Source organism: Echinops telfairi, unplaced genomic scaffold (genome assembly GCF_000313985.2).
Source record: "Echinops telfairi isolate 266 unplaced genomic scaffold, ASM31398v2 ScPeMD7_7458;HRSCAF=8496, whole genome shotgun sequence".
Taxonomy (NCBI): Eukaryota; Metazoa; Chordata; class Mammalia; order Afrosoricida; family Tenrecidae; genus Echinops; species Echinops telfairi.
In genome coordinates, this window is record NW_022111358.1 from 15,990,117 (window position 1) to 16,008,427 (window position 18,311).

The following is an 18,311-nucleotide window of genomic DNA, read 5'->3' on the forward strand; positions in this document are numbered from 1 at the left end:
CTTATTTTGAAGTAAAAAAACAAATGGGGCAAAAACACCCGACAGGCTGGATAAATGTCCTTGGCGGGCTGCATGTGGCCCACGGGCCCATAGTTTGAGGACGCATGCTCTACTGTGTATCCGAGTCAGTTCTAGAAGACTTGTTAAAATTACAGACTGCTGGGCCCTACGCCCGAGTTAGGCCTAAAACGCTGCATTTCTAACAAGTTCTACATTTTGAGAAACACTACTTACTGTTTGACTGTGACTTTGAGAGGTGTCGGCTCTCTTCAGCTGGCCGGAGCACTCACCAGAGTGATGGACCCCGTCATTAGAGTGATCGTGACTCTAGTCTGAAAGGGAGCATTTGGAGATAGGAAATGTTGCCTTACTGGAACAATTAAGTGCGACCCATAGGTCAAAGCCCTTTTGCTGGTGGCCTGGAGCCTTGATCTGGCCTATAATCCTGAGGCGATGGGCTTCAACAGCAGACACGCGGGCATATGCTTGTAGCAAAACCATTAGCTGGGCTACAGAACTAACAGGGTGACATAACTCCAAACCCACTACCACGGAGTCCATTTGGACTCCGTGACTCTCCCTAGGCTGCATATCTTTACGGAAGCAGAGAGGCCATCTTTTCTCCCCAGAATGGCTGGTGGATTTGAACCACCGACCTTGTGCTTAGCAGCTCAATGGTTAGCCAACAGTACTCTGAGAGCGCCTTCCAAGACGCGGTAGGAAGATAAAGATCTATGCTCTTGATTAGTTTCGGTGTTCGCCCCAAAGAGAAGAAGTCAAGGTTGTCCTGCTTTCTTTAGAACTGTCCCTCTTTTTGTCTTTGCACTCCTCTGAACCCTTTCACTCCCCAGATGCTCATCAGATTGTTTGGAAGCCACGTGGCAGGAGCCCCGCTCTGGTGCGGCAGGCCACGCAAGGCCACTTCTTCTGGAGATAGTTTTGTAGCTCCACTCCCAGGGAGCCGAGAACCATCAACCCCACTGTCATCGTTTAGTTTTTTGGCCATGTAAACTTCTTCTTTCGTTTCCATGTGTGAAAATTGCTGTTTAAAACACGATATCAATATTCCTATAGCTGAAGATGCACGCGCTCTTTGGCAAACGTTTCCCTTCAGGCCTGTCCTCATATCGAACCTCTGATTCTTACTGCAAATCGCCTGGTGGATTTGTTTTACTTTATCTTTGCCTGGCAGATTGAAATGCCGACTGCTGGTTCAGCATTCCTGAAACAAAGTGCACATTTCCTTGATCGAGACTAACTTCTTTTTCCGGTTCTTCCCTTTTGATTCATGCAGTATCTTCCCCCCTTTCTCCAGGTTTGGGGCTCCTCCCTTCCCTTCGTCCCTATTATCCAATCTATCAGCACCTACTTTCAACACTTCCTTCATAATTCTGTGATTCACCCCTTCTCCTTTGAACCGCTGCCACCGGAGTTCAAGGCCTGAGCAGGCCAGCACTAGAGGAGTGGAGCGCCTCGCAACTCGTCCCCCGCTAGGTTTCTCTTCATGCCACCAAAGTTGCCATTGCTGCTGAACTGTCCCACCGAAAATACTGTTTACATCAGGAGAGCACCTTGCTCAGCAACCTTGAATGATTTCTTTTTAACAAATGGGCGTAACTCTTACTCACTTTAGAAAACAAGCAACTTTCTTGTTGGGAATTCAAGGTCTGCAGAGTAGATGATCAGGGTTGCACTGAACAATTCATACACATTTGTGTCAACTCATCTGTCCCAAGCCTTTCCGTCTGCCATCCCTTATTCCACTTTCCGCTCAGGCTTCCTGTCTCCCTCTTTCTTCCAAACCCTTTCTACTTTGCTTCTGGTGAAATGCTGCCTTCTTTTATCTTACATGGGAAATCACCTTGCTCAGCAACCTTGAATGATTTCTTTCTTTCTTTTTTTTAGCATATGGGAGTTAACTCGTACTCATTTTTAAAAACAAACAAACTTTTTATTGTGAATTATAGAGTGGATTGTTCCATCCCGCAGTGCGTTATGTGCAGCAGCACATACATCCCGTCGTGTCCACTGGTGTGTGTGAGTGCATTGCTGGGGCTCGTGGATCAATCCCCGCCATTTAGGGCTCCTTCCTTTTCCCGGGCTCGCTACCAAGCATGATGTCTTTTCCTACGGACTGGTGTTTTCCTAAGGATGTGTCCAAATACGCCATAATTGTTGAAGATCCATTTCTCCTGCCTGTACCTTGAAGGCTTGAAAGAAAACTGTCAACAGCGCCCCCCTTGGTTTTTCTCCAGGGCGAATCTAGGCAGTTCCCAAACTCCATTTATTAGAAGCCAAGGGGCCAGTGAAGGGGTTTCCGATGCGGTTCTCTTTCTCTTACTCAATCCCTGCCCACTTCACGGGCTATCTTGAGAGCCACCTCTTGTACACGGTCCGCATAGCATGGCCGAACCAGACCGTGGTGCTTGATCGTGTACCGTTTTGATACCATCGTGTGTGTGTGTTAGCTCCCAATCAAACCATAACTCCTAGGCGAGATCTAATGCAATTTTGGGAAGAAGCCAGGTGACCATTAAATATTTTCCAACCAAAAGACCATCTATTTCAGGTCTCTTCTGATGCACCCAGGGGAAAATCTCAATGTGGGTCCTCCCGCATGCGCCTCGGGCACATCGAGTGCCTCCCGCTCCCTTGACAGGAGCACTCAAACCATCAATCTCCCCCATGTCAAAGTCTAAGAGAGGAAACTGCAGCGCTGTCAGTGTGGGGAGCAAGATGACTCCAGACGCTGCCCGGGCAATGCCCAGGGTAAGGATCCGCTTGCGGTCAGCATCTGCGCTGGTCCAGTGTGTGGCTGGGAAGGGGCGATAGACTGACACATTTCCGCTCAGTGTAGCTTAGCCACTAGGCGCACTGCCACTCCCTGAGGGAAGCCCACCTACCCGCCAAAGCCTGGCCTGGTGATTAACTGGTGACTCCTGCTCCGGAGAACTCACTTCCGGGCAGCTGCCTGGTGGTACCCACCCAAGCAAACACGAAGAAGGAGAGGAGAAAAGTGCCCCGGGCCTAAGCACACTCACTGTGTCAACAGCAGTATCAGCTACGGTGATTTTTATGGAGGTGGGGGCACGGTCGGGGAAGAGGTGATGCACCCATGGGTGGTGATTCAGAAGCGTGTTACCACATTATGTGGCGCTATGAAGCCACCTTATGTCCCAGCTACCCCCTGGTGGCTGATGTCATACAGTTACCCGTTTGCCCACTGGGAGGGCAATGTATTGGATGAAGGCCAGCGCGGGCATAGTTACCTCGTAGCCGAGCCACGTTCAGAACCTGTGAGGCCCAAGTGACTCTGGGGATCTCCTTTCTGGATCAGTGAAGCCACTGTCCCTTTAGACAGATGCATTCCTGGCTTATGGAAGTTGTGATAGCTCAAGCCAGGAACAGGGCCCAGACAGTCCCTGTTAGCTGAACTAGGACTGAACTTAACCCTAGACGGATTCAGCTTCTTGGTTAAACGTCTGTGAAATTCTGATATCCCTCCGGAGATCGTTTCTAAAGAGCACTCAGTGTGAAGTATGAATCACAAACAAATGGACTCTGGGGAGACCACCGGCTCACGCTTTCAATATTAATTCAGTGTGCATTTATTGAACGCCTTTTGGGTTAGAGCACTGTGCTTTGTGGATATAAAGAACCCCCTGCCTTCAATTCAGTAAGTGGAAATATAAAGCAGAAGGTCAAGTGTGCCATACAATATAAATACACCAAGGTGTTTGAGGCATTTCAGGTGAAGATGAGATTACTCATGGAAGAGGTAGCATATAAACCTGCTCTTGAAGGGGGTTGGGGTATTAATAAGCCACAGGTTAGGGTGGCCATCATTCCAAGAGAATGTGAGAACAAGTAAATAATGCAATTTGGTTTGAGCAAGTTGTGCATTGGGGAGAGAAGTGGGAGATAAAGTTGGAAAAGCAGAGGGGAGGAAGAAGAACTGGTAGTTTTTGCCTGCTATGTGCAGGAACTGCTAGTGTTTTGTTATTTCTTTTAGTCTCTACAGTCATCTTGGGTGAGTGGTGGGATCAGGGTTTGTTTTTGTTTACTCCAAAGGAAATCAAAGCTCAGAGAGTTGGGCTACTCGCTGAAAGGCACATGCATGTGCACGCGCACACAAGTAACAGAATTGAACTGTGAAACCAACTTGCCTGTTTCCAAAGAGAGCAAGAGGCACTGGGGACTGGATTCGACAGTCGAAGGAGTTTGATTTTCATTCAGAAGGCCGTGGAGAGCCATTGTGGTGTTGGGACAGGACGAGGCTCTTGTGGGGAGACTAATTTGAAATGCTGTGTGAGAATAGGGTGTGTGTAAGAGGGACCATCGCGAAGGCCCCCAGGGACAGTCTCCCCTGTCCCCCAGGCTTGCTGGGCGTCGGAATGGATTCGGTGGCAGTGAGTTGAGGTTTGGGTTTTAGAATCGGAGAGGCTGGAACAGAATAATCTCCAGGAGAGACTAGACTGGCTATTGTAATGATTCAGGCTCCAGAAACCTACGTCATATGTTCCCCTCTGCTTTCAATTCCATTTGGAAGGAGATCGGGCCCTCCAGAGCACTGTTTGCCTGACAAAGTTGTGTTTGGTAATCACATTCTTCAAATGTCAGCTAGCAAGGGCTCTCAATTATACTGCCAGCAAAATAAAGTACAATTCTGTAGCCTTGCCTTAAAGTCATGGGATGTTTGATTCCCAGGTGCCGTTTTCCTCCTCTTTTACTCTATGCTTCTCCCCGTGGTCCTTCAAGTCCCCCTTCCCGAGATTCCATGCCCGAAATCCATGGCCAGAACTCAGAATTCCTGGCCACAGGGCCACTGGGCGTTGCATTGTCTTCTCAAGCCCGAGTGACCTCATTTGTGCAATGGGTGGTGCTAATAAAGGGAGAATAAAATCACTAATGAAGGATTATAAAGCACTTTGCTGATATAAAATGCAACATCAAAGCTGCATAACAGTCTAATTCAGGCTGAAGGGCTCCATTAGCTGAGTGAAAAGTAAAAGGGACAAAGGGTAGTGCTGCTTTGTCCCTTGATAACTGTACAAATCGAAAGTGCCGCTCTTGATTCCCCATTGCCCTGCGAACTCCCAACCCGGGCACTTGGCTCCCCTTCCGGACTCTCTATGCACTTTCCTTACCCACTCGGCCGGCCGGGCGATGGCACCTCCCGGAATCTCCTGACCCAGGCAAACAGGAACTTGTATTCAGCAGAGCGGACTTGATCATGGGGAAGAGTCCCCTTCCATTTATCGGCACTTTGATTATCTCCTTCTCTCTCTGACCATCTATGCTTAGCAAGAGAAATAAACAGTGTGGGCAAGGAGGCAGCCACAAAGAATCGCAGAGGATGTTTGGAATATGTTAACACGCAGCCATCTGTGTTGTGAGGTGGCCCACATCCTCAGGGACAGGGAGGAGGCCAGAGAGCGGGTCAGGCTGCCAGGCGGCTGGAACAAAGGGACATGATGGGTCGAATGGCTCAGAGCTCTTCCTCTGGACTCCTTAAAACGGGGGCTCCAGTCTCAAATGTAACTCCTCTCTCACTCTAAATGCAAAAGCACAACAAAGCAACATTTAAAGACCCACGAAGAAACTATGCCACAGTTTTGAGAGTGAATCGGTTGAGTTTGTTTTGTTCTCCATACAGCCAGAGCGCTTAGCCAAGCCTATGGCCTAAAACCGTGGGCAGGGCGGGGTGGGAGTGGGGAAGGGGCACGAGTTTCTTTTAGTCAATACTCTAGGGATTTAAAATCATAAATAAAGTACAAGAGTCTCTGAAGGGCCCCTGCTCTGAAAGACCCTCCCGTCTGGGAGAGAGTTGACGTGGCCCCAAAGAAGAGAACTCTCGTGAAGCAACACAGCCAAGCACGTTCTTCTCCCGCCCATTTACTGCACACCTCCTCACAGCTGCGCCTGTGCTCTGGGAACTGGCATTCCCTGATAGGTTGTTAGGAGGCTCAGGGGCACAGTGGTTTCACATTGGGCCACGAAATACCAGGCTACCAGTTCGAAACCACCAGCCACGCTCTCGGAGGAAGAAAGAGGAGGCTTTCTACTCCCGTAAAAAGTTATTGTCTCAGAAATCCACGGGGCCAGTTGTAGCCGGCCCTAAAGGGCCGCTGGGAGGAGTTGCCGATCGAGGCCGGGAGTTGGGTCGGTTTGGATGTGTTATGTGACAGACACGTGACGAGACACGTGAGTGTGTGTGTGTGTGTGTGTGTGTGTGCACTGTGCACAGGTGCTAACCATCTGCAATCACATCTTCATTTCTTGAGCGCAGGAGCGGTTGTCTTTCTGGTCCTCTCTCCCCTACTGGGGATTATGCCCATTTCAGTACATGGATCCTAAGGCAGCGGTTCTCCGCCTTCCTCATGCCGCGACCCTTTCATACAGTTCCTCATGTGGTGGGGACCCCCCCCCCACCAAATTACTTTTGTTGCTGTCATCACTGTCATGTTGCTACTGTGATGAATCGGGTGACCCCGCGAAAGGGTCGTTCAACCCCCAAAGGGGTCTCGACCCACAGGTTGAGAACTGCTGTACCAGGGATGGGTTATTAACCGGGAAGGTTTTCCTGCACAATGTGGCTTTTGGTCAGGGTGATGGGAAGAGACGGAAGCTTGGTGCTGACAAGGAAGGTAACCTTTCCCTAAGCACACAAAAGGCCGGGTGCTCACTAAACTTCAGCCTGCGGAGCGAGCGCGTACAGCATACCCCTGAAGAGAACTCTGGAATGTGATTAGAATCAGATCTTGATCAAACACCAAGGCAACCATGGAATTTGTCTCGCATCTATTTGTTAAAGCAGATGATTCAACGTGCCTTTGTTTTCCCCTTAACATGTACTGTGGACTTGGCATTTTGCTACATAAGGCGTAAGACTGATTTCTGACTTTAAGAGCTCAGGAACGACTCTGAGGGAAGGCGGTGAGGACTATTTTCTGGACATCTACTAAGAACCAAGCAGTCTTCGGGGGGAAATGGGCAAGAGGCCGGGTGGCAGCGGAACACTGGCCGACACAACTAGCAGAAAGAGGTGGGCACCGATTCAGAATTCCGACTGGGTGGCTTTAGGGACACTCTGGGGGCCAGTGTTTAATTCTGGGGATGGAGAACTAACCGGAGGACAGGAGAAGACTCCAGGTGGGGCCGGACTCGGGTAGAAGGCAAGGAGAGTTGGAGGGCTAAGGAACAGAAGATCTTGAAGTCCTGGCCTGGCAGGGACCGGAGAGAGACCACCTTGTTCTCTGTGGAGCCAGGGAGAAAGGGAAAGATCTTCGGGAAAGGGGGAGCGGGAAGGAGTGTCACCAAGACTCAAACGGCTTTGTCACCTCAGATTTTCCGTAGAAGACTTCTCCAGAAGCAAGCACAGTTTGGACTGGCCTCAGTCTCTGCCGGGTCCAGAATTCCACCACCGGGCCCCTCACATCTTTCACTCTTTAGCCCCGAGGCCTCACGAGCGCTGCAGTTAGGGATCACCAAAACACTGAGAGGATGGAAATACCAAATGACCCCAGTGCCAAGATCCCCAGGCTCCGCCCGCAGAGGCCAGTGAACGGCTGAGCCCCAGAGGACCATCCCTCCCAGCCTCTCCCCACACCATCCCTGCTTGTTCTTTAATCTTCTGCCTGGAAGGCCCCACCATGGGTGGGAATAAAAATCCGCTCTCCTGTTGCACCAGGCAGCTGCCAGCACTCTGTTTGCCTTGTTCTTTGCTGGCAAATCATTAAACAGTCCCCCCCACACCCGGCCTCTTCCCCAGGGCCACCTGATGGACAGGGATTCAGAGCTGAGGTGAAAGCGCTGTCCGCAGTCCGGCGGGAACACTTGGGCTGTGTCCTACACAAGCTCCTCCGGGCCGCTGCCTCTTCTGAACAGAAGCCTCCTTGGCTCGTTCTCAACCCCCCAGTGGCTCACGAGGAGAGACTTTGCACATCAGAGTTGGCTGGTAGCTTGAATAATTCTGTCCTTATCTTCCTGAGGCAAGGACTGCCCATGCCCAGATGTCTCCTGTGGTTTCTTTCTGGAAGCAACGGGCTCTTCCTCCAAACGTGCCCCACTTTCCAATGTAAATGCAGTCTCCCGTGCTACTGCCCAGGTGCAAACTTCACAGCTTTGCCCCGCGCCTGTCACAGTGTGACAGTGAACACCAGCACGGAGCCTTAGTTGACCTGGCCTCTTTGGAAATGGTGTCTGCTCTTAGAGGCTTTCTAAACAGCGGGGCCAGCCTAGCCTAGATCATCCCTATATGGAACAGAGTCTGCACAGGCAACTTGAAATTCCAACCATCTCTGAGCAGGAGACAAGGCCTGTGTGCACGCGAGCACCAGAGTAGCAGGGCGGCTCACGCACCCGCACAGGCATCCGAGAATGGAGCCGGACTTCAGCGGCCCTGCTGGGAGTCTGGAGGGGCTGCTGGTGTCGTTCAACAAGTAATCTGCTTTCCTCCAGCTTCATTTCTCTGGTCTTTTTATTTTTCCACAGGATCTCGCTTTGGTCTTTCAAGCATTAGCATCTTAAACTGAAATAATTACGCAGAACCAAACGCTACCTTGCTTCCAGCAGGTCTCACACTCCGTCTCTCTCTGTTACGAGTTTGGCTGGAACAAGAACAGCAGACTGTCAGGCTGTCGGCAAACCCCGTAGCAGGTTCAGCGTGAGGCTTTGGTTAACTACTGCACTGTGGTTACCAGTTAAGGCCTGGCCCCAGGCGGGCCTTGGCCAAGCCGCCTTAGACTCAGCCTGGCCTTGTGGGGAGTAGGCAGTTCTGCCACCTGCATCAAGACCCCAGCCTTCCTGCAGAGGGCCTCTCCGGGCCAGGCCTGAGCGGGCAGGGCTCCCTGGAGTAGTGGTCTAGCTGAATGACAAGCGCTCAGCTGACCCTTCAGGACCTGCTTGTAGGATTCTTAGATGATTGATCCCGAAGTTCCTTGGCTGATGTTCAAGACTAGTGACTAGGGTGCCCTAGAAGGGTCTCAGAATTCCATATAGCCTTCCTCCCAGGGGTTCCTGAACATTTAGTAGGGTCCCTCTCCTTAGCTCCTGATGCTGTCACTAAAGGTCATCTTGCTGGCACAGGACGAAACCCGAGTTTCCCTGTGGAATTATGATGGCACAAGTCTCCCTCTTGCCTGGCTGAGATTTTCGGCTCTCTTCCTGGTTACTGCCAAATAACCTTTCTTCCTTGATACCAACGAATTTCCCAAGACACTAGGCAAACTCTTCTTTCTCTTCCCTTTCTTTGTCTTGCGTATGGCCCTGCGTACGACCCAGCAAACCACCGAACATACCAGACAGAGTGGGGGTCAGGAGAACCCCATCAGGAGACCCCTTTCAGGCCCCAAAGGCCCGGTGACATCATTGAGCTGGGCATGGCCAGCTGAGGGCAGGTGAATCTTACAGGGCAAGAAGGAAGTGTGTCCTCTGGGCCGAGGGAGTGAGGGAGAGGAGGGTCTGTCTGAATGGACATCCTATGGGGCTGAGCTGCTTCATGACCTGGGGTTTCAGGACAAACCTGTGTCATCCTAAAGAAATGCAGACTGTGCACTGGAAAAGCATCTTCCAGTGGCTTCTGGGTCTGGCTGGCTTTGTGGTGGGGCTGGGGGAGATGAGATAAGCCTGAGGGGACGGGAAGGAAGCTGAGGCTGTTGGGCAGAAAGAGCTGGTGCCTGGCGGGAGGCGCCGTGGAGAAAGCCTTCAGTTTGGAGTTCTCGCACTGGGGGTCCTGGAGCCTTCTGCCACCATTCCGTGTATGGTGACATCCAGCTGGTGTTGGCCCTCACAGGTCACCTGTCCGGTGTGTTCACCTGGGGGCGGCATGGTGGAGTAGGCCACTGGATCCAACACAGGGGACCTGGATTTGGCCTTAGCCTCCTTTCGAGTACCTCCCGTGCCGTCTCCAACGCGCCTCGTGTATCTGTCAGAAGGAAGTTTTGAAAGCTCCTCAGAGGCACGAGCCAGGCTCAGCTGTGAGAAACCCACATCCCTCGTTTGTAAACGCTTTGGCCACCAGATCCAAAGAGGCTTTTATTCGTCCTTTCCCCACGCTGCAGGGCCTACTAGATGCCAAGCCCCAAACAGGGATTTTGATGAGCTCCGTTCTTTTCCTCTGGGACCTTGGCCCCCCGCTTCCCATTGGGTTCAGATCCTTCTTGGAACTCCAGTTCTCAGGCTCACCTGGGAAGGCTTTCTGGATCTAGTGAAACAACAACAACAACACTGGAGAATGGTGCCATTCTCCGCTAGTCCCCTGCCCGTAGCTAGCCTCTGCTTATACTTCTCTCTCCCTACCAATGGTATTTTCCTTGGCATCTGAAAAACAAAAATGTCGTAATTAATTGAGGGATGCATTCCTGGTTAAAAAAGATAATAATTTAACAAAACAAATAAAGGCGAAAAAAACCCTCTTGACCATCCCACAACTGCCTGACTTAATTCATTAGGAAACAGGTCAAGATGAGGATGCAGGTTAGGCCTAGATGTTTCTCAGTCCCGGTCTGAACAGAACCACCTTTAGGATGGATCCACAGAGGTGAGCCTCGACCTCCGGACATCAAGGGCAAGGTGACCAAGCGGGAGAAAAGTCCAAGCAGTGGAGGTTCGGCTGGGAAGAGGAAGCAATCGCTTCAAGCCAATCTGTCTTTTTTTCTTCCCTCTCTCTTTACTTTATGAAGTTGGTGTGTCCTATTGCCTGAGATAAAAGCCAGGTAGTTCCAAGTTCAGGTCTGGAGGCTGCACAGGAGAGGATGATTATAAAATCTGAAAAGAGGAAATGGGGAGAAGGGTGCCTTTGATGCCGGGCCAATGTCCCTGATCACAAAGGCAAACTTGTTGCAGGCAGTAAAGCTACCTGTCCAAGGCCTGGGTGAAGGTCTGTGTACGGAATGAGAGAAGGAAGAGATTACCGCCGCGGAGGTGGGGGAGGTGGGGGCGGGGAACTAGGAGCCAGCGAAGCATTGCTTGCAAAAGCACACACCCCAAGAGGAGGAGATGCCTGCCTGGATAAAGTAAGACGGGCATTAAGTTTGGGGCTCAGCTGAGCCCTGGAATGCCCTTTGTGCGGAGGTAATGAGATCACAGGGCCTCCTCCATGGGAAGGAGGCAGGCTGAGAACTGGAAGAGCTCGTTCAGTGGGGTTTGGAGGGCTGAGCACAGGAGAGAAGAGGCCGTGGATAATGAGCCGTCCCAGACTGCGCCTTGTGGAAGGCTGGCACGCACAGGCGCTGTTGACAACCGCCAAGGGAGGAAGGAGTCAGAAAGGGCTTTGTCCCTTCCAGGAATAAGAAGGGATTTTATTACTTCAGATGCAACAATAAAAACAGCTCCCGTTTAATGAGCACTTACTGAGTGTCGAGTGTCTGGGCACTCAGACCCATTCTCCCCAGGCTGCAGGTCAACCAGGAGGCGTTTTTTGGTCCCCATTCTGAAGAAGAGACGTTGGAGGCTTAGGAAAGTAAGCATGACTTAGCCAAGATTACACGATGCGAAGGGATGGAGACATCATTTGAACCTAAGCCTGTCTTGAGACCGTGGGGTGGGGGTGGGGGCAGAGAACAAAGAGATTAAAGGACAGACTTGAGAAAATGAGATACAAGTCACACGACCAAGCAGCAGTCCGCTTACCTTTATGTTCAGGGGTGTGTGTGCAAAGCAAGGTTCTAAATCTGGATGGCTGGGGGGCGGGGGGGAGTGTGTCTGAGAGCAAGCGCCTCATAATTCGCTGCTCGTGGTAGCTTCTGCTCAGGCGCCTCCCAGCGCCTAGTCGCTTATGAAGATGCTGGCCACCAGTCCTGAGCCCACGGAGGTCCTTCAGCCATGGGTGGATTGGGCTTTCACCCACCACGCCGGCTTTCTCTCAGCCCCAATGTGGAAACTGGGCCCGCATCTTTGTTCTCCGGAGACCCCGGGCCTCCAGGAAGCCGACGTCGTACTCCGGGCTGCTTTCTCCTCAAGGAGCTCCGTGCCAGTGGACAATGCCCCATACGATGGAAGCGAGCCCCCCAGAGCAGACTAACAGCGTTAGGAGACTGGCACTGCCTCACTGGGTCAGCACAGGGCCTTGGCTTGAATGGCTTGGGCTGAAGGGGTGGGGGTGGGGGGCAGCGGGGGACGGGACGGGTGGGATAAAACGCTCCCTGCAATTTTGGACATGCTGAGTTTGAGGCGTCTGCTTTAAGATGCTTCAAATACAAATGTGTGGGAGGCGCTTGGACCCATGAGGCGTCGCTGCAGGCATGTGATGAACAGCATCCACAGGGTCCCTGTAGCTGAGGTCACCCAGGAGAGCAGCAGAATGAACGAGGAACGCCAACCCACAAAGCCCCGAAAGCGTCGCCTTTTGTTTTTCTTTGTCTTAAATCATTTCACTGGGGGCTGGTACAACTCCAACCGCAATCCATACATGCATTGTGCCAGGCACATTTGTTGCCCTCATCATTCTCAACAGAGGTCGCTTTTTAATTGGGGATGATAGCACCTATCAGAGAGAGTGCGAGAAGTTGCAGCGCCTCAACCTCAGCGCTTGGCGTGCATTTACTGATGGTCTCTCTCCCCCCCTCCTCCCCTCCATTGTACGTAGTCTGGACCGAGGAAATCTGAGGAGGGGCACCATTTCCCCCTCTGCCTCATTAAAGGCGGCCTGCATCACAGCCCTGCTGCTGTTAATTCTGGTCTCACCTACGAAGGTCTTGGTGGGAACCCTTCTCTAAAAGCTGCTCATCTTCAAAGTGGCTTCCCCTTCTCCGGATGGGCCTCTGAATAACGAGAGGTGTCCTCTGGTCCCTGCGGGAACGGGGACCTCATGGGGGACACGCACCGTAGCCCACCCGCCGCAGGGCTGCAATCCGTCCTTGGAGGAAGGTCTCCTGAGTTGGGTTCTGTTGATGTAACGGACTTCTGACTCTTCATCACACTGTCCTTGGAAGTCCCAAAGACCCTTCTCAAATGCAAATCTTGTGGGCTTTGACCGCTTCATCTCCTTCCTTCTCTTTCATGCTAGACCAGCGGTTCTCAACCTGTGGGTTGAGACCCCTTGGGGGGGGGGGTGTTGAACGACCCTTTCACAGGGGTCGCCTAAGCCCATCGGAAAACACATGTTCCCGATGGTCTTAGGAACCGAGACACCGCCCGTCTCCAGATGCACATGCAGATATGTTGCTCTGGTGGGAAAGAAGCCATCTCAACCTTCACATTGAAGTTGGCTCTTTACGCACACTGTTATAAAATGTAGCAATGCAGTTTACTGTTGTTATATTGAGACTGTTACCCATGCTACACCGTGCTTCAGGACAAAATTTCATTCATTTGTCGTTAGAAATAAATATTTCACAATATATAATTACATATTGTTTTGTGATGAATCACTATGCTTTAATGATGTTCAATTTGTAACAATGAAACTACATCCTGCACATCAGATATTTACATGCCAATTCATAACAGTAGCAAAATTACAGTTATGAAATAGTAGTGAAAATAATTGTATGGTTGGGTGGGGGGGTCACCACCACATGAGGGACTGTATGAAAGGGTCAACGCATTAGGAAGGTGGAGAACCACTGTGCTAGACCAGACTTCCCCAGCCTGGTGCCTCAGGCCTCTACACAGATCGCTTCCTCTCCCAGGAAGGACCCTCCCTTTTTGGTCCACTGGGTGAGCACCTACATGGTCAGCCTCCAAGGAAATTCTCAAGTCACCTCACGGGAAGCCTTCTTCTCATGGCCTCCCACAAGCCCGTCAGCAGACCAGCCTCACCACAGCACCGCATCAGGGTGTCCCCCGTAAAGGCAAGGAGAGCCTGTCTCATCCGTTCCTGCCCCCTCCACACCCAGTGCAACGCCTGGCACCCAGTGGACTCTCGGCTGGTAGCATAGGTAAATGAGTGGATGCATGGCTAGGTGGGTGAATTGATGGACAGGCAAGTGGAGCTTGTCAAGACAGGGCCTGCGGCTCCACTGAACTGAGACCACCCTGAACTTTACACCCAGGCCTTTCTCTTGGGGCAAAGCGTACGCGTGAACTTCAGTCACCCACCTGACGGGTGTGCCTTGAATTCTAGGCGCAAGAATGGAACGCCTTCCCATTAATGTCCCGAACCAAAGATTTCCTTCATAAGGACTTGATTCAAAGCAAAGTAGCGCATCTTTAGTGAGAAACCGACCAAGTTCAAGGAATGGCAGCGTTCAGTGACGGGAAACAGCCTGAGAGTGCTTTCAACAACTGGGTGTGCTTTCAATTGATAGCTGACATCAGCCATCTGCACCCTCACTCACGTACAGTTCCATAATCCCGAAGGGTCTTTCTGTAGGTCCTGGAGATGTCAGCTGTGGAGAAGGAAGTGCGGGAAGTGCCCCCCCCCCATAGTAGGAATTCCCCTTTTCTTACCGGAGACTTGGGCCTGTAGAATCATCCAAGGAAATCACACTGTGCTCCTGGCGCACAGGCGTGCTATTTAGGAGAAAGGGAATTGAGTGAGTGTTGGAATCACTGTGAGTGAGAAGCGAGTTCTAGAAGGGTAGCTCCATCTCCTTGGGGGTGGGGGTGGGGGTGGGGGTAAGGGACTCCAGGTGTCACCTTAGCACCTGTTGGGCCCACTACCCCTTTAGCCGTTCCTCCACACCAGATGGGCTGAGAGGCAAAGGGCCTTGGCCTGAGCTTGCCATTGCCTCGAACCCTCAGAACCTCTGCCGGCCCCAGAGAAGCGGCCCGAGCTCGCTCTGGCTGGGTCCTTGCTGGGGAGAGGACGAACTCCTACAAATCCCATGACGCAAGGTTTCCGGCTCAACCAGCCCCATCTCCAAACGACCTCTTTCCTCTCTCCAGCGCGCTGCTTAGTCCCAGCATGCACAGAGGGGCCGGGGGCTACTGAGCTGGGAGCAACACCCAGTGAGAAGGGCCAAGCCCGGTGGCAGATGGGAGCTTGTAGGCGGTGGCCTCCTGGGGGCATCCCGGGAGGCAGGAGGGACCTGCAGGGATATAGAGGGCAAGAAGGAGAGTCCAAAGGCACTGGATACAGGACCAATAGCTACTCTCTTAGTCTGGGGTTTGGAAGCAGGGGAAGGAGGCCGAAGCCAGGCGGGGAGGCCTCTGCACTGACCGCTTTGGAAACCAGGGGTCCCCCAGTGGGCCTCCATCTCCCCTCTCGAAAGGGCAGGGGTGGGGACTAGCTTCCTCTGAGGCAGTGCACTGACTGGGTCCACACCACCTGCACCTGCTCAGTGCAGCACGGAAGGATGCGCTCGGCGGCGCTCCTGGATCCTTCCTGCTGATCCCGCAGCCCCCTAACCCAGGTCCTTCTCTCTGCTGTCTCCCTGCAGTCCCACCCCCTGTACCTGTGCAACGCCAGCGACGACGACAACCTGGAGCCTGGATTCATCAGCATCGTCAAACTGGAAAGTCCCCGGAGGGCCCCCCGCCCCTGCCTGTCTCTGGCCAGCAAGGTAGATTTCCCCTTTCCCCAGCTCGGGCTCCCTGGTGATGGTCCGGTTCACGCAGGCTTTCCTGCCCGCACAAGGTGGGAAGTCACGCCGTGTTCTGCCTTCACAGATCTACCAGCAGAACCTTCTCTTTTTTGATAAAAGAAATCTGTAAGAAGAAATATGCATTCACACACATACACAGAACTATGCAATCCAACAACTCCTGCACGGACACTTCAGTGACATTGACTTTCAGGGGTACCGCCATTCTCGCCCCCCTTTTCCAGCGTGTCCCTCCGCCAGTGACCTCAACTCCCTGCCCCCTGCACTTCCTGTCTAACCTGCCCAGTTGCTGCTGTCAGTTTGACCCGGGTCGGTGGTCCTTTAAAAGATCACAACCTGCAGAACAGTGAGACTTTCACCGGAACCTCCTTCCCTTGCCCTGGATCAGAACAAAGAGGGTGTGTTAGGCCAGGTTGACGAGAGACACAAGTCCAGAGACACTCATGTGTGAGAACGAGAGCTTTTGATCAAGAGGTAACTATAAATCAAGCACACATCCCAGCCCAGTCCAGAACAAGTCCAAAAGTCCGATACTAGTCCATCAGTCCAATACTAGTCCATAAATCCCTCTCAGACTCACACAACCACATGCAGTGATGCAGAACGCAGGGAGAGCACAGGCCGGTGGGTGCAGAGCCCTGCGGATCTGAAGGCAGTGTCTCAGGCAGCTCAGAGAGACTTGACAGCAGGCAGGGGAAGCGGGGAGAGGGAGGGAGCTCCCAGAACCCTCCTTGTGAGAAACTCACACCCACACGGAGGAACCATCAAGCTGTGATCTGATTGACAGGCTAGACTCCACCCCTACATTCCATATATTAAGTGGACACAAGATTATGCAGCTGCCACAGAGGGAATCTGTTGAGGCTTCTCCCATCTCTCAGAAACAGCCCCGGCGCTCAGTGCAAGAGCCGCAGAAGCAGACACCATTGGCCCTCCCCTTAAAAATGTCACCCTCTTCCTCCAGCAAAGTGGTGAGCTTGTTTTCAAAATGCAGATGAATGGCCATATTCAAAACTTGAAAATCTTCACCTGAATGTCCAGCTGCCCAGCTTCTCTGGAGGCAGCAATCAGAAGCGCTGGGCGCGCGGGCGCCACACGTCCACAGACTTGGGCTCTCTCTCGCTTGCTGCATCATCTGCGGTCCACTTGAGACGGTGAAGCGTGAAGCGGTGGAGTCGAGCCTGTCAGTGAGGTCGCGGCGTGGTGGCCTCATCTGGAGGCGTTCAGGAGATAAATGGCTTGCTGGAGGCGGCGCACACGCTCACTCTCCCTGCGAGACATTCCTGTTGACAAGATGCATGGAGCTCCGCTACTTGCTAAGCTCCCCACCCGGCCCATGGGCCTTGTTGACATCACCTGTCAGCTGCTGGAGCATTGGCCCTTGTCACCCCTGCTTTAGCCAGTGATCACAGTGACTGCTTTGTGTGGAGTGTATGGGTGTGTGTGTGTGTGTGTGTGTGTGTGTGTGTAACCTCCTTTACAACAGTCAGAAAAGCCAGGCCTTACTGTTCTGTGGCAAACAAAGAAGAGAAAGATTGAGCAACTTGTCAGGCTGACACAGCTAGTGGAGCCGAGATTTGAGACCAGCCCTGTCCCGTTCTAAAACCTGGGCTTTAAAACTCTTCATTTGGTCGCACCTATTCCAGCTGGGGAGAGCCCTGGTGGTGTAGTGGTTACACGTTGGTCTGAGATCCACATGGTCAGCAGTTCAAAACCACCAGCAGCTCCGAGGGAGAACGACTGGGCTTTCTACTCCTGGAAACAGTTAGTCTTGGAAACCTACCAAGGGGTCGCCGTAAGTCAGCATTGACTCACTCGATGGCAGTGAGTTGGTTTTCTTGGTACCCAGCTGGGACAACGTGACGTATGTAAAAAGACTCTTCTGGTGGCACAGCCTGCGTGTCATCGGGTGTGTGGCACAGAGTGGCACTTTGTGGGGAAAGGAGAAGAAGCAGGGGCAGGCAGCGAGGGCCTGATAAGGCTGGTGTCCAGGGGCTGGTGGGCCTGGAATGGGGACCAGGTGCTCCAGCTTCAAGGGGTGGTGAAAGAGGAGTCACCTTCCCAACCTATGTACTTAGTTGGGTTCAAATCCCTGGGGGATTTCATGATCCTCTGGAGGGCGGCGGAAGTTGAACGGCGAGCTTCCAGGACATTCCTGGACTCTTGGACTCTTACCTTCGCACTCGGTCTTCTCCTCGTCCCGCTCCCAGGTTCTGGTGGAGCACTGGGCTGCTAACCGTAAGGCCAGCACTTCAGATCCCCAGAGACGCACGAGGCTGTCTGCTCCCACATGGATTCACAGTCTTACAAATCTTGGGGAGCAGTTCTGCTCTGTCCAACTGAGTCACTAGGAGTTGAGCCCATGGCCGTAGGTTTGGGGCTTGCTGGATCCAGGGAGGTGGGAAGGATTCTGAATATGGCAGCAGCGGCTGCCTTGTGACCCTCTTTTCTTTCCCCAAGGAGCTCTTCCAAAGAGGGTTCACGCCCACGCTTCCTCCCCTGCACTCACACCGGGCCCCTTCCTCCCTGATTTCTCCCACTATTGCTCTGGGAATTGCTCTATCAGCAAGCTCACCATGGCTTCTAATTGACCAAGTCTATGTCTTCTCTGTGGTTTGCCCTTTGACCTAACCAGGTCGCTCCCGGCCCTCTGCGAGCGGTGAAGAGAATAACAGGAGCTACTTCCAGTATTTCAGAAGTCCACCCCACGTCCACCCACCAAAAGCCAAGCTCACTGCCATTGAGTCACTGCCCATTCATCGGGACCCTGTGGGATGGGGCAGCACGGCCCTGGTGGGTTCCTGAGGCTGTAACTCTTTTTTT

General features: G+C 52.5%; 1 protein-coding gene across 1 annotated transcript in view; it reads left to right on the plus strand.

Moving 5' to 3' along the window:
- RNF43 (ring finger protein 43) overlaps positions 1–18,311 on the plus strand; it is a 68,745-nt gene that overhangs the window by 34,889 nt on the left and 15,545 nt on the right. Inside the window, exon 2 of the mRNA XM_004707022.2 lies at positions 15,324–15,446. Coding sequence (XP_004707079.1) covers positions 15,324–15,446 — 123 coding nt within the window. The remainder of the gene's footprint in view (positions 1–15,323; positions 15,447–18,311) is intronic.